The 16,510-nt window shown below is 36.2% G+C and overlaps 1 protein-coding gene across 2 annotated transcripts in view; it reads right to left on the bottom strand.

Moving 5' to 3' along the window:
- The window catches only part of LOC111338751 (uncharacterized), a 29,447-nt gene that overhangs the window by 4,544 nt on the left and 8,393 nt on the right, over positions 1–16,510 (bottom strand). The window contains exons 3-24 of one of the 2 annotated variants that reach the window (XM_022945275.2): positions 16,122–16,162; positions 15,897–15,954; positions 14,299–14,360; positions 12,021–12,108; positions 11,657–11,725; positions 11,473–11,526; positions 11,046–11,084; positions 10,833–10,917; positions 10,231–10,298; positions 9,630–9,695; positions 9,369–9,427; positions 7,771–7,821; positions 7,206–7,287; positions 6,119–6,195; positions 5,481–5,551; positions 5,113–5,174; positions 4,928–5,025; positions 4,492–4,555; positions 3,933–4,164; positions 3,125–3,316; positions 1,216–1,731; positions 105–242 (exon numbers count right to left, since the gene is read on the bottom strand). In XM_022945275.2, coding sequence (XP_022801010.1) covers positions 105–242; positions 1,216–1,731; positions 3,125–3,316; positions 3,933–4,164; positions 4,492–4,555; positions 4,928–5,025; positions 5,113–5,174; positions 5,481–5,551; positions 6,119–6,195; positions 7,206–7,287; positions 7,771–7,821; positions 9,369–9,427; positions 9,630–9,695; positions 10,231–10,298; positions 10,833–10,917; positions 11,046–11,084; positions 11,473–11,526; positions 11,657–11,725; positions 12,021–12,108; positions 14,299–14,360; positions 15,897–15,954; positions 16,122–16,162 — 2,272 coding nt within the window. Of the gene's footprint in view, positions 1–104; positions 243–1,215; positions 1,732–3,124; positions 3,317–3,932; positions 4,165–4,491; positions 4,556–4,927; positions 5,026–5,112; positions 5,175–5,480; positions 5,552–6,118; positions 6,196–7,205; positions 7,288–7,770; positions 7,822–9,368; positions 9,428–9,629; positions 9,696–10,230; positions 10,299–10,832; positions 10,918–11,045; positions 11,085–11,472; positions 11,527–11,656; positions 11,726–12,020; positions 12,109–13,693; positions 13,770–13,873; positions 14,174–14,298; positions 14,361–15,896; positions 15,955–16,121; positions 16,163–16,510 lie in introns of those variants that run through there. The other variant, XM_022945276.2, reaches the window with a different exon arrangement.

The following is a 16,510-nucleotide window of genomic DNA, read 5'->3' on the forward strand; positions in this document are numbered from 1 at the left end:
ACTTTCCCTTCTAAGAAGATGAAACAAAGTGATCTGTCTATAATAAAAGAAAAGCTGGTTTATACAATATAGAATGAAGGACTTAACCTCGGATACATCAATACCTGTTGATTTCTTTGGAGACGTTCGATTTTTACTATCTCCACCATCCAAGGTGGGTAATGAAGCGCCTCTCCTATAAGGCCTGACATTTCCTGTGCCCGATCTCATCCCCATTGGATGGCTTCCACTGGTCAGAGATTCTGTACACAAACAAGACAAAAAATATATATTTACGCACACGGTACGAGGAAGGACTGACGTTCGAAACGTCAGCTTCAGAAAGTCTCTACGGTGGCCAATTTTCATATCAACCCAGTTGACAAAACCAAATTATCTTCTGATACCCCCCACCGGCGCAGCATCACAGTTCCTTTAGGCACGTACCCCCTTTAAACGTGCACTGTACCCTTTGACTGTACTCGCTGACTTGGACAAGTACCACACTAGCGAGAGCGCCTAGCTGGACATTTGTAAATGTGAGTACCTGTCCAAACAGGCCATGAGAAAGCAATTTAAGAGAAGAGAGGTTCCATTTATGAAAAACAAATGTACGGATTGAAGGTAATTATTTTCATATAGGGGTTTAGGACTGATAGGGCAGTTTTCAATTGAATGTCGCAAAAAAAAAAAAAAAAAAAAAAAATCAAATTTATCCCTTAAGATCCCCAAAGATCCATATCATGAATAACAAATGAGAACTCAGAGTGAACACAAGCAAACTGCTTGGAGCGCGGGAAAACTCGAGTAACCGAGTCGAAATATGTTTTTATTTTTGTATCCGATTGGTTGAGAAAGTGACGCGAGTTTTGCTTTAGACCAATCACAAAGTTTGGTAAGGTAACACCTAAGCAATCCCGATTATTTTCGACACGCAATTGCAAATTGCTCTACGAGTGATTTAAAGTGAACTAAACGCACTTGTACGCTGAACAAAAAATTCAAATTTGAAATCGCCATAAAGGATTTGTGAATTTATTGACAGTCTATCTGTGCTTTTCTTCAGCACTAAGTCATGATCATTTCAGATCGGTGCTCTGCTTTGGAAGAGCCACAAGGGAGCAAGGATTCAAGGGTGGGGGGAAAGGTGGAGACAAAACGGTCTCGCATTTGAAAATGAGATTAGCACAGTGTACAATGGTTGAAGTACCAGGTGAGATTTCAAGGAACAATCACCTTCTAGGGCTTTTGCACTGTCAAGAGAAGCAGCCGCTGCCTTGTGAGCCTCAGCGCGGGTTAAACAACTCTGCAGTCTCTCCAGCATGCTGCTGGTCTTCTCCAAGCGAGCTCTCTTTTTGATCCTTTCCTTGTGCTTGTCTTTATCATCTCCTCGCCTGGGCCACTCCACCACTGACACATACCTCCGTGACGCACCCGGCGCATTCCAGCGCGACCCTCTGGGGCCTCTGTTGTCAAACTTGAGCAAATTAAGAAGCGCTCTTTCCTCTGCATCGATAAGGGAACCTTGATTGCTTGGAAGGCAGTTGGAGCAGCTGGTCTGATTTGACAATGGCTCGGGTTTTGGTTCTGCTTCTTCTCGCTGCTCCGTTAGACTATTAATATCAAAGAATTCAAGTTCAACATCTTCTACATCCCAGGCCTCTTGCTCCTTCTGCTGTGAGGCCTGTTCTTCTGGTGGACTTTCGGAACATGGGACGAGATCCTGAAGTGCTTCCTCTTCTAAAGTCTCGTCTGAAAAAGTGCAATTAAAGCAAGTCATGAGTACTTCAGCGTGGAAAGAAATCATGTACTGCATTGAATTCGTTTTGATACGCCATGCAAATGGGCCAACACTTCAAGTACAAGAAGGCTTGAACAACAAACTGTGCTATCTTTCGTTACGTATTTTGTCCCCAGGAGGATTCAATCCCAAGTCATTCAGCCCGATACTCTCGCACTGTGCCGCAGAGAACCCTAAGATGAGCTTTACTACTTGGTTCAAATGTGACAAACGCGTCGCTTACTGCTTGGATCAGTAATATCTAAAGCGTCGTCATGCGTAAAGTAAAATTAAGCAATCGAGTCAAGTGGCTCAACTGGCCAGAGCTTAACGTGCTCTCTATAGCAGAAAAGCAGCTTGGAGTATGGCAACTCCCCTGGAGAGGATGCAAGTCCATTGCAAGTTACCTCCCCCCTCCTTGCAACACTTCGTCAAAGGGAGGTGTACTGCGAGAGTAAAGTGTCACGTCCAATAGCACGACACAATGAGCTAGGCCTCGAACCCAGACCTCTCGACCCAGAGTCCAGCGCACTGACCGTTACCCTTTCATATCCCAGATGCGATGAACATTAAACTTCTCCCCATAATATCCATACATTACCCAAGAAACAGGCGATGAGAATGCTCAAACACATCAGGGAGAGGTTGGTATTTTGATCTCACGCTTAATTCTCTTAATTCATTTGCAAGGAAATGTGTAGCGGCATACAGGGGAGAATTAATAGGGACTTTAAGCAAACCACGACGGCTACGGCAACGAGGACGTGGAAAAACAATAGATCTAATTGGCAGAACAATAGCCCAGCACGTGCGTTTTAAAACTTTGTACATTTCTTAGCCGTCCTTTGCAAAACAACAACGTGAAATCACCAAAATTTGCGCCGTCTGCGAAGCGAAACCGCGGCGGCAAATTATTTTAATTTACAAGTGGAATTCAACGCTACTTTTATGCGTTATGTTGAGTTTGAGGTCTGGCGCCCTATGAGACGGTAAACACATGCAGCCATTTTCGAAATTCTAACTAAAAGTAGAAACTCATTTTTTAATCGAAGTCTTTCGTGGCGTTGCTGTCCTGACTGCTTAAAGTCCCAAATGTTAGACGAAGACCTGAGAAACGTTACATCTGTAAAGGCCTTCAAGAAAGTCCTGAAACTTGCCATGAATGAATGATCGAGTGACAGTTAGAATTTAGAATTTAACAAGAGCTTGTCAGATATAGTTAGCATTCATATTTGTACATAGGTACTGAGAAACCTTTCTTTGGGAGTATTTATCATTAAAGTTTAAAGTTTTAAATTAATAATCAGATTATGGGAGTTAAAGAATTAACCCGTCCCTTCTTGGATTCTATTCTACAGTGTTTACCTCTTAGCGACTCATCTTCATTTCCTTCCGGTTCAGATGTCTCCTCCTCAACTTCCGGTCTTCCATCCACTTCATTCTCGTCATCACCAGTATCAGCACCACTTTCGTCTTCATCCTCTTCTCCATTCTCATCTTCATTTGTGTAACCATCCACCACCTCTTCTCCTTCTTCGGAGGCTGGAAGGACTGGCCCTAAAAAAAAATATATATATATATATAAAACACTCTATCACGAACACGAGTCACTGCACAAGAGGGAAAAACAACACCTAACCCACTCTTTCCCCAGTATGATCTAATGTCCCGTTTACACCAGCAAATTGTCGAAGTAAATTGTTCGTTGAAGAACGCTCCTCAAAAGAGTATCGCAAAAACATAAACGAAGTAATCACAACGCTAAATCACAAAAGAGGAAAATGACAAGAGAAGCGCTACAGTGGTTAATTTTTACGGTGACAATCATCACAAGTGATTCGACCTTCAATTCGGGCGAAACAACTCTTGGCATTCGGGGGAGAAATGACCGGTTAGCAAGGGTTTAAATCAAAGCCGATTACCAGCGGTCTACCGCCGCCTAAGAGACCTCTGACCGCCGGTCTGTTGAGCCTGGAGCAGGCTCTTGTGTTTGGATTTCCGCTTGAGGCCCCTTCCCGGTACAGCGGCTTATTTCCCCTTCAGCAGCCGCTAATGGAGAAAGAGTAACTGAAACCCCTGGGCTACCAATTCAAAACTGTTTTTTGGACAAGGGGTTTAGAAGAAATTTTGCTATCTACACTGTGATTAAATATCAGTAGCACATAACACATACCAGAAGCAGTTTCCACATCTAATGCTGTGTGTGCTGTAGCACGTGGCCTAGCGGCCTGGGCCCGTCGCACTACTAACTGAGCATCATTGTGTTGCTTGGTAACCAGATGATCATTATCATCCTCGATGTTGTCCAATGATTGTTCTAGTAAGGACACGTGACCAATGTCTGACATGCTGCCCGTTGCTGAGGGAGTCGGTGCATGGTTTCTGGACAGCTCAATCGCAAGTCGCTGCGTTTTGAAAAAAATTCTCGGTTAGTATAAAAATATCATTAAGAATTATTGGATGACGTCAAGCTTTTTTTAGTGTCTCGCAGATCTGACGAAAACCGAATTGTTGTTCAATCATTCAATTAGTTACTTTCATTTTATTATTATTTTCGGGAATCACTCTCTGATCTGTCATTTTGCAAAGACCAGCATGGACACAACAAAGCTAAACGTGATGCATTTAGGTAGTAGAAAGCAGTTATTTGCAAGTCACTCGGTAGGTTATCGAATTCTAGTTCTAGAATTGGGTCCTATCTATAATGTCAGTTTTAATAATATATCGCATACCTCTTTTAAATCGTTAATCTGTTGAATGTACTGGGTCTGACCAGTTTCAAGTTGATTAATATACCTGGAAAAACAAGAACAAAACCGAAAACATGAACTTTTGCTCAGCGAAAAACTTCGGAAAAGACTGCAGAAACTGGCTGCGATGTAAGCATAACTTGGCCCATAATTCAAGCCGAACCCCTTTACCGCCCAGAATTGATTAACATGTAACTTCTTCCAATCATATCATAAATTATCTAGCAAACGGGCAATGAGAATACTAAACTTATCAGGTAGAAGGGGGTTATCTTGATCTCACAACTATTTCTCGTAACTAATTTACAAGGAAATGTGTGGCAGCCGGGGGTGGGGGGGGGGGAAGGGGGAAAAAATTTACAAGCAGATCTTGGGTTATAGTGTGATATTTGTACACTTGCATCAAGTAACACCTTACCACTGCTGATCTCTACACTTTTGGTAGAATGTTGGAGGTCTGACTTGAAACCTCAGGATCAAAGTGTCATTTGCTGTGTTCAAGTATCCTTCAGTTCCCTAAAACAAAAAGCATATATACAAGTTTATTTTCTGGTGCATTTTTCGCCTTTAGGTCTCAAAATAACAAAATTAACATCCACTTACCAAAAGATCCAATCGAAAAAATCTGTTGTAACCCCAGCATTCACCAACTTCAAAGTCAGAAGCTGCAGGAGAAATGAATCATACAATTCAGTTGAAGTTCACCAGGTAGTGTTGAACCTTAACACCCTAACATCAGTATGTGTATTCTCCCTACTGTTCTCTATACATTTCCTAAGGTGCTACAAGGAGAATTTGTTTAACAATCAAGAGCTTCTCCAGTTGGTGATCATTTCCCTTATTCTCCTGACCTTAATGTTTGACGCAGGGGTGATACTGTGAGGATAAATTAGATGCATGCATGCTGGTCTGTCGAAAAGCGCTAAAGGGTCAAGTGTAGAAGAACTAGCTATTTCTTCACTGCAACTCACCAAACTCCCTCACGATGTTCTTGCTTGAGTCAGGTGATGCATGATGAATCATTTCAACTCTGTATTCATATCTAAAGAAATAAATACAAACATCAAAAGTCCAACCTGGATTAAGCTGCACCGTATTAAGTGGTCACCCTCTATTGGGCAATAAGTTTTCAAAGTCCCACAAATTTTTCCCTTTAATTACGTAATGTTCACCTCTATTAAGCGGTCACCTCTATGTGGTCAACCTCTAGTGGTTGCGATCACCTTTACCGAGTTCCAAACGCCTGTTTGTATTGCCTTCCACCTGCATTGAATGGTCACTTAAATCTGAACCACTTAAATAAAACTAAGAAAACTCTATCAAGTAAAATTTAATCCATGTTTATCTCCCGAAATCAATGTTAGTAGTATTTTTGATCAAGCTTCTGTACATTAAGTGGTCAATTAAACGGCGTTTTTATCCCTTATTGTAGTAACACTAATCTGTGGAACCTTTATTGGACAGTAATAACCCCACCAGTAACCATAGGTTACTGCTCAATACAGGTTTGACTGTAGCTTGAATTTAATGATCAGAGAGAAAAGCAACTCGAAACTTGAAAACAGGATAATAAAGAATTGATAAACAAAATAATATCATTAATCTTTACTTGGATGTTTCTGGCAGTCCAGCAGAGAGCTCCAGGAACACAGACAGGTAATTTCCTCTCACCACACCATTACCATCCTACAAACATCATCATCATCAAAGACATCACATTTCAAATATGTCACATGCTCCCTTGAGATACAATTAAATATTTTAAGTTACCCTCAGATGAGGAACTTTTGGGAAAGGAAAGTGGCCATCTCAAATCCACTGGAAGGAGAGAGCTGTGAAGGTAGAAATTTCAACTCTAAACTTTAACCTTCTACTCCTAGGATTATTTAACATGTTCCTCCATATAATATCAAGACACTATCCATCTAGCAAACAGGTAATGAGAATACTCAAACTTATCGAGTAGAAGTTGTTTTCTTGATCAAATATCAAATTCTCAAAGCTGATTAACAAGGAGATATGTAGCAGCTAGAGGGGAGAATTGACGATTAGATCTTAGGAGTTCAAGGGTTAAAGTGGTGGGAACTTTACTGCATCCAAACGAGCAATAGGAACAAAAGATATCCCACGCACCACTAGGTATTCAACTCTTTGACCTACAGGAGTGACCAAACAGGAAGTTCTCCTTACTAAAAATAGACACATTGTCAAGGAGGAAAGTAATGAGAAGAAAGAAAAATATCAACTAGGGGATATTGTTTGATCTAACACCAACATCTCACTGCCTAAATAATAGGAAATGTATGGCAGACAGTGCAGAGAATTGATATTTGGATCTTATGATGAGAACTTAAAATAAATCTTTGTGAAAATCCTACAAAAATTGCCCAAAATCCTTTTTAACCCTGGCTTGACACCCTCACATTAGTATGCATATTCTCCCTATTGCTCTCTATACATTTCCTAAAGTGCTGACAAGGAGAATTTGTTGAACAATCAACAGCTTGTCTAGTCCATGATCTTCCTTTATTCTTGTGATCTTTATGAATGATTCAGGGGTGATTAGTCTAGTCACTCTGAGGGGTCAAAAGGTCAAGGTCATCACACAAATGGTGATCAGTTGACATAATCAAAACAATTATCAAATTGTAAAACTTCAAATTTTGAACTGTTGCATGTAGTTTCTTAATACTTACAGGATAAACCTTTAGTCTCCAACTAAGTCCACTGATATTTAATGGTTCACTATAGACAGGATCTGCCTTTCTTCGCAATAAACTATGTACAGAACACCAAGTGAAGTGAAAATGATGCATGAATAAAGGGGTTAAGTTTCTAAAGTGTCGGTTGTGGGTATTACAAGAAAATTTGGTTTTAATGGGCAAAGAGTTTCTAGTCAAAGAGCAGATGTTTCAAACAAAAGCCCTTCATTAGCTTATTCACTCTGATGAAGGGCTAACACTCAAAATGATAATAGTACCTTTAATATCAATCATCCAAGACCCTGTGATATGAATAATTAATGAATTTTTTGTAATTGGTCATAAACAAAGTTTACTCAGAAGTGCTTGTCCATGTATATTTAACAAATTAACAGTGGTTTATTGACAATGATATTTGTCATCACAGCTGTCAAAATTTGTGGCGGATTTACTTGGTTGTGCCTTGTAACCAAAACACAGTTGTTAAACGTTCGCATAATAATATATTATGCACATGGTTAAAACACATCTTTGTTTTCAGGAAAGCTGATTGAATTACCTGAAGTTGGTGATACAGAAAGTACTTGTGTCATAACCAGGTACAATTTCACTAAAAATGAAGAGAAAAATCCCATAACTGTAAAATAAACTTTTGTCTTTTAGAATGAATTTTTTTAACAAAATTATCGGAAAGTGTAGGAAAGCAATTCATTACTACTTCAAACCTTAAGACTTGAATCCCAACTAGATACTGAGTCTAGCTGTCAATCTTGATGCAAGTACCAATAAGATCAAGCCCATGTTTAAAATAAAACAAGTTGTATGTATTGCCATTTTCAATTTGGGAAGAAAGGTATTGTGGGACAAAGAAACCTTTGATCACTTTTATCTATTAAGTATTTAAAGGAGCACTCTTATGAAACCTCCCCGTAATTTGGAAACCCGAAAAATCCAATATTTTTACATAAAAACGTGAAATGTTCAGTATTTAATCATCTCTGCATTTTTTTCCAAATTGTCACACAGGAAGATTGTCAAATTCACAATTTTCTTTTGACCTGCCATTAGTTTACGTAATCAATTGTCAGATTCAAGAAGACTGGGGTGAGTTTTGAGCGTGACGTAGACGACTCAATTGATGCACAAGAGAGTGGTCTTCCACATTCAAAACAGTATTTTGATCGTATAGATTGCTTTTATAACACTAAGACTAAGACTATTTCATTAAATTTCACAAGGTTTCCCTACAAATATAAAATGACGCCAACAGTGTTTTGAGTTATCTACGTCACACAATGGGAGTGACCACTGACTGAAGATAAGTTGGCCCTGATTTTGAAACTTAATGGCGGGATGGTTTTCAATCGTAATTTCTCGCCCTAGAATTGACTTTCAACTAAAATTATTATTGAAAAGGCTTTATTAATCGCTAAAAAAATTCATATTATAATGAAATAACTGAATTTTTTGGGTTTTCAAATTATAGGGAAGTTTCATAAGAGACTGCTCCTTTAATATACATTGTTTGATCCTTTTCCAACAGATACTGACCAGTCACAAATTTAGGGAAAAAGATATATCTCTATATTTATTTTGTCTCTATATTTAAAGACAAAGATATGAAAGCAAACCTGAAAACCACAAACTGATGCTGTGGCTTCAAGCTCTGTTTTAGTTTAATTTATAAGTGTTAGGACTGAATGGCTTTTCCCTCAAAATGCTATAACATTTACTACACATTTCTGATATTTAACAAATATTCCATGAGCACGTGTTGGATATGAGATGATAAATAGCCAACGAGACGCATAGCACCGAGTTGGCTATATTCATCTCATATCCAACAAACGCAAGTGGAATAATTGTTTTATTTAAAAAAAAACGCCCCCAAGTTATTAGACAAATCTTCTCGACTTATATTTTGTAAGAAGAAACTGGATGTTACAATGTACAGATATTAGATTATGGTATATTGGTGGATATACCATAATGGCTTAGCCAATAAAAAGTCTTGAATTGCATTATCCAATGATCCAGTTTTTAATAATCACCATTATCTCATAGTATCAATGCGAGATATTTCAAAGATTTTGGTACAAATGACTTCACAATTTGGATAACTGTTTTTGGATTTCTTAATTGCATTTAAATACTTACCTTGAAAAGTCAGCTGGTATTGGAGGACTCACAAATGAAGCCATTGGCTTACGATGAACCTACAATGTAAAAACCTAAAGCTTTAAACCAGTTTTAATTTGTATTTTTCCCTGAAATGCAACAAAATATCACTTAATATAAAAACATAATTGTAAAATAATTATAAATGAATTACATCTCAACCACAGCAGAACCACAAAATTGGTTCAAAAATGATCAACAAAGAAATTCAGGTCGACTTGTTATCTTAAGGTACCATACCTGATTAAACATCTGTAAAAGTTCCCCACTTTTAGCTATGAGTTCACTTCTGGAGCATGAGTGCAACTAAAAAGCAATAAAAAAAAAAAACAAAACAAATTTCTTGTGCAGTTCTTTTGAAAATTTGGCATTGAAATAACACACAATCAAAATAATGATCAAGGTTGCAGAAGATGATGTATTCTTAGCTACTTCAATGTTGATAACATGCTTTCATTAATTACTTTTAAATGAAATAAGTAACATTTTGACATGTTCAAGTAAAGAAATGATTCTCACAGATGAGCTGCAATTAAAGAAATTGCATAAAAAGAAGTCTGTCAATGAGAAAGTCCAGGCCTTCACAAGACTCAAACTCACTGGCCCCCTCGATATTAATTTTGTTACGCACTACTACCAACAGAGCTAAAAAGGCCACATGTTGGAAGCAAGGCAAATTTCGGTAGGGTCTTCATTCCCTTAGAGGAACCTTATAAACCAAATGAAATAAAAGTGTTTTGACCTGCAGATGAAAGACAAGTAAGCAAATGATCCTACCAAGTGAGCTGCAATCATTGGAAAAAAAAAGTAGCATTGAACACACATATTTTTCAAAACAAACCTGGTGTTCAACTTCCTGTAACAAGGATTCTAACAATTCTGTCTCCTGAGTCAGTGAGTTCTTTTGCCCTGTTTAGCATAAACAAGTGAAGAAAACAAGTAAACAAAATTATCTTGCTCTATTCATACACAAGGTACTGTACATGTAACTTAGCATTGTGACTCCCCTTTGGATGAGAAGCAAGTTCAGTGCAGCATACATTCCAGAAATTTAACAGGTTTCCCCTCCTACTTTAGAGGTCTCTTTTAATATGATCCTCAATCTACATGGAGAGAGGCACTGAGTGGGTATTTTGTTTTGCCTAAAAACACAAAATAATCACCTCCACCAGGACTTGAATCCTCTTAAAGCTACTGAGTCCCTCACAAACACATGTGAAATATAATTATTATGTAAAAATTACCAGTAAACATTATGAGTATTGCTTACCTAAACATTGCATTAGGTTTGTACATAGAAAATTAATAATCTTGATATTTACTCAGTTCCATTTACATGTTTTAAATTATTTACATATGGAAGAAAGGGCAAATAACTAGATATACCCTCATTATACACATGAGACATGCACAGTACTCACAATATTTCATTTCAGGTCTTACCCATAAGTGTCAGCAATTTACTTTTCAGCTGAGTGTCCAGGCGTGCTATCATCAATTCCACTGCATTCCGAATTTCACGTACACGCTACATAAATTCATCATGGGAAAAACGACAAAGGATTTATTTAGTTCTTCTCAGTTCCATGTAATACTGTTAAAAAACTTCATATTCATCTGTAAAATTGGTACTAATAGTGAGAAAAAAAATCATACCTCTTCTTTAGCTTCACGTAAACTTTCTACATTGCGTTCCTACATAGCAGACAAAACAACTTGATTAAGACAGAATTAATGGCTATTAGTAAGTGTATGTATGGTAAACTGTAAGCAAGAGATAACTTCATCTGAGTACAATCATAGACTGGTTAAGCTGTGGCTTTTTCTTAAATCAGAAATAACTTAAAACGGTTAAGAAACAAGACAAGAATCAAAAGTAATCATAAAAATAATTAGCAAATTTAGGTACTTGAGGCACCAGCCAAGGAGACATTTTAAGATCACACAGAGCTCGTTGACATGATTAATTTCATCCCAGATGCACAAAAATCCAATTCAGTTTCTTTAAGAGCTTAACAGTTCTTCTCATCATTAGAAGGTTGGGTGTGACATAACTTTGTAAAGAGCCTCCCACTGTACATACCACTTCCTGAACAAGACTAATCAGTTCCATCAGTCTGCGCCTCAATGCTGCAACCTAAAATAACAAAATAAATAAATAAATAAACAATACCTGCCAATAAATCTTAAGGGGTTGAGACATTTCAAGGTCTCAACTGTCAATCACTAGCTTGAATTATTCTGGGCAAACTTTAAGCTAACAATACCTCATCTGTAATAGAGGAGACATGCTGGTCATACACCTCATCCAAAGGCTTAAAGGTGTGGCCAGAGTGCTGAAAATCAAATAAAATCTAATTTAAATTCACTAACTAATTACTTAAAATAACTAATTATGAATCAATTAATTTTTTTATATACTTTAAAACATTTCAGGTGTAAATGATGCAAAATGAGGAAGAAGTTAGGACAAATTGAATGTTGCATGATGCTGTTTTTCAGTGCTGTGTTGAAAAGTGTCTAAAGATAGGGTGTGGCATTTGTATTTCCTTTCTTATTGAAAGGTATTTAAATATTGATTATTTTTTAACTAGTAGAGGAAATATTGCAGCGTTAAGAAGATCAACGTACCGTTCCTCCCCACAAAGCACACTGATGGCAGATGCACTGCTTACATGTACTGCAGAAGACACTGAGTTTTTCATGATGAATGTCACATCTAAAGCAAAACCAAATCAAGAAAAAATACAGTTGAAAAAAAAAACAAAAAACAAAAAAAACAATCAATATCTTCTATTTGATACAATTATTACACAAACCATAGAATTATATTTCTTGTGTTTTTCAGTAACCCCAGTTTACAGATACTTAAGAGGACACGTAAAAAAGTAACCTCTTGACTCCTGAGTTCTAAGATTCAAATTGAAGATTCACAAAAAGACCCTGCACAGTTTTTGATGCTCTAACCAAAGCAATGAATAAAAATGAGGATCATTTTGGGGTGTAGCTGTTTGTCCATTTTTCTGTCATGGATCATAATAATTAATTATCATACTACCCGGTGAACTAACAACATTCAACTTCTTCTCCTTTTGAGGCAGCAACTAGTAAAATTTATCACTTGTTAGAACTTCTGATCACTGTGGCCCAAATTGGTAAAAATTTTGCTCTATCAGTTTGAAAATTTATTTAATCTGTTATGCTTATGATAAGGAAGAACACTGAACATTACAACTAGAAACATACGCCCAATGGTAAAAGTGCTACAAGCAAGATTTTGGGAATGAAATGGATACATCCTTTGCTGAATGCATATTTAAGCTGTTCTACAATGTAACTATATCAAATGTGACAAAATTGGTTCATTTAAGTCATCTGTGGGAGAGATGGTGTTAGAAAAGAGCAGATATTCTTCTTTATGTACCACATTGTTCTTTAAAATATCTTAAGTGCGGCCCTCAGGAACATGCACAGCTAATGGAACTAATCAGTCATGTTCAGGAAGTGGCGTTGTTGTTAAAAATCTCCCCCTCAGTTCTTTCCTTTTGGTTTAATAATTAAAAAAAATTATCCCCTCAAAATGACGAAGAATGAATTCAACCTGTTCTCACAACCTGAAATTAATTTAAACTGTTGCAAATAATATCATTTAAAACAGATCTTCCAAGACATGATTTCTGTTTTTAGTTTGTTTGGTACTGTACGCACAGATCAACAGTTAATGAGATAATTGTTACACAAATAACTGAGCTGAGCAGTTGTTGTACAATATGCATCATTTCACTGAATTTCACTAGCAAACGTAGATTTAAAGGCAAGAATAATTGTTACATTAATTTGTATTTCAAAAGATTTAAAGTTAAAAATATTTCCAAGTCTAGCAATTTTAAAGTTATGCTGCAATAACACCGATTCTCAGTTCAGTAAACAGCAGTGGCCATGACAGTGACTAATAGTGTCCTACACTGACAGCCACACAGAGCGAAAATGTTTAGATTTGGAGTATTTTGTATTCATGCCTAAAAATAAGTTTTTTGAAATTTCTTCAGACTTGAGTCTAAAAATGAATTACAAACAAGTGAAAGCAACTGAAGTTATGATTTTGAATAACATTGCTAAATTAATGTATAGACTTTGAGGATGAAATTCAAGTCAAAAAATTATTATTAATGATAGCTCAAGGCATGAACTCAAATTACAGTGAGGCCTACATGTTATGATGTACTTCTTAAAAAAGATACAACTTGAAATGAAAATGATAATAGTACTTTCACTATTTATGAAAAAAGATAGCATATATATACCTATCGATAATGCTCTTCTTCATCCGCAGTTTCCATGTCCAAATACGTATATGCACATACTCTTTTACTAGGCCCACTATTCAGTAAATAGATTTTTTAAAATTGATCTCAAAAATCCAAAACAAGACAGGAAAAATTCACCAAATGAAAACTGTATTGAAGCATAATACTTCCACTTACTTCTACTACTTGCAATTTTCCACAACTTGCACATTTCACCATCATTTTCAAGTTTTAACATTCAGAAGAATCCCAAGCCATTAGACAAAATCTTCTAGTTTTACAATCATTTTTAAGCACATATTGTCTGTGTTTGATCTGAGAAATTCATTTGATCCACCCTATCAAAATCATCAATTTAACTATGATTGTAAATGTGTAAAACTGAATCTTCACAAAGCAATAATATTCTGCCTACAGCAAGACAACACCTGCTCAGCTCAGCATTTGCCAATCTCACAAAGATCATTTAAATTAAAAAGGAAGTTCTTAGGGACACACAATTCTCTTGAAACTTTTATGCAAATTTGCTACATCCTCTAATAGCTGACATGCAGTCAGAGAAAATACCAGTGAGGGGTTCTTAATATTAGATTTCATCCCACCTGTCTTTATCGGCATCATCTTTAGCTTTAGGGGGGCCTGTAAGCTGAAGTGAGTCTAGTTGCTGGAATAAAAATATGGAGAAACATTTTAAATCCAAAATGAAGTTTTCTTGCTTCATAATTGTGGGTCATTTGACTAATCACATGCAAATTAGAGACATATAGTCCATTATTTGAAGGAATATTTTGACAGGCAACTCATAAGTAATGTTCTAGGCCTGACAGAACAATCCCACACATTTCCTAACACTATGAGCTCTCTTTAATGACCACACGTATGTGAAATAAAATTTAACATAATTTACGTCCGAATTAAGTATTGTGTTGAAAGATCTGACATTTTTCTCCTACACATGACATCATCACTCAGTCTTAACTGTTTACCAAAAAAAATTTGGGTTACTTTTGTGAAATGTGATCAAGAAATGAAATATGCAAATATTTGTCTCTAGTGTGTTTAAAGATAATGAACAAATGGATAGACACTGACCCACCAACAGAAAAAAAACGAAAATAAAGCCAACCAAAAATTAAAAGTCAGAAACACTATCCATAGTCACTTTTTTCTGGTGGAGACTTTCAAAACCAAAAAGGTAAATTTAATGTCATTTAAAGACTTCATTTAGAATAACGTACTTTATATTTTGATCTGAAGCAAAGATGACTTAAAACTAATAAAAAATAAAAGAAAAAATAGGTTATAGAAAGACACAAAGAGGGACTTTCTTGGCAAGGGTAAATTAATTCATGTCAGGATTTTGTACAACAATATACATTTTAATTTATGTACTAAAAAAAGATTGAACTTCTGAGAACTAAAATCTGAACAAGAATTTTACGATCTTGAAAAAAAAAAAAAAAAAAGAAAAAAAAAGAAAAAAAAAAGGCCCAAACAAAAACACAGCAAAGGATTTGCAACATGAATATTTCAACAAATTTTAAGGATCTGTGATCCTTACATTTTAGGAAAAATTGGCAAAGTGGTCTTCTGAATGGAAAAAAAAGTCATAATTTATAAAAATCAATGACAGTTTGAGAAAAGGACTCTTTTTCAACCCATATACTGCACTTACTGCTAGCTGAAAACTTAGCGCATGATGTTAAGCTTAATGCAGTGCATACAGCTGATATTGATCTTCAAGGCAAGTAACTAAAACCTGTTGCTTCATTTGAACAACTGTCAGTAGTTTCACAAGGTAGCAAAAATTCATAAGTCACAAAAATTGCCTGAAAAAATATACTTAGGGTTTCTTGTTTGAAAGAAAATCTTAAATGTCTTGGAGAACAATGCCATGTAGTCTCAAAGTTACCTTAAGTGCATCTTCTCACTAAATTGGAAGTTACTCTCAATTAGTTCTATAAACCATTATTACGGTAACCACTATTGCTAACTGTATTTACCAACTGTCTAAAAAGATAAACAGCTGATAATCAGCTGTCAACGTTCTTTTCTGCTGTTCATTTCAGACATTTTGGACAACAGTGTTTAAATAACATATCAACAGTGTTTAAATAAAATATCAATCAAGACTACATGTTGCCAAACTTTTGAACAGCAGCTCCTAAAATGGTTAAAAAAAAGAAAAAAAAATTCAAACCTGGGTGACTTCTTCAACCCATCGACAATGGACAAGTTCGTGAAGATGAAGGGATGCTCTGTAAGGAAAAAAAAAAGTTTAGCAGAAGGTTTTCACTTGAGGCTGAAGAGACATATTTGACAGCAATTGCAGGCAATGACTGCGAGAATTGAAATACACCTGTCTTGTTTCACTCTGTCAAAGAAAGATGACTAATGTTCACAGAAAAATAAGTCAATCCTCTACCTGCAATGTGGGCACTGTGGTCTTTGTTCAGTCAACCATCGCTATAAAACAGAAAACAATTCTAATGAATGGTTATGATTAATTTAGATTATATTCAGTCACTAAACTGGAAACAATAAATATTATTATAATGCTTGTAATTAAAGTAACATGTTTTTGCAATGCATATATTAACCTTTTCTATTCTAATACTTTAAGCAATTTATTATATCTACATGTATATCAACTATTAAAAAAAAATTATTAACAATAGACCATAAACTTTGACTTGAGTAATTTTAAATTAACTTTGAATGTGAAAGTGTACTATGATCATCTAGGTGAGTGTAGACCTGAGAAGGATTGTTATCAGTGGTGGTGACTGACGTTTCGATAACCTGTGCAGAAGT

Source organism: Stylophora pistillata, chromosome 13 (genome assembly GCF_964205215.1).
Source record: "Stylophora pistillata chromosome 13, jaStyPist1.2, whole genome shotgun sequence".
Lineage (NCBI taxonomy): Eukaryota > Metazoa > Cnidaria > Anthozoa > Scleractinia > Pocilloporidae > Stylophora > Stylophora pistillata.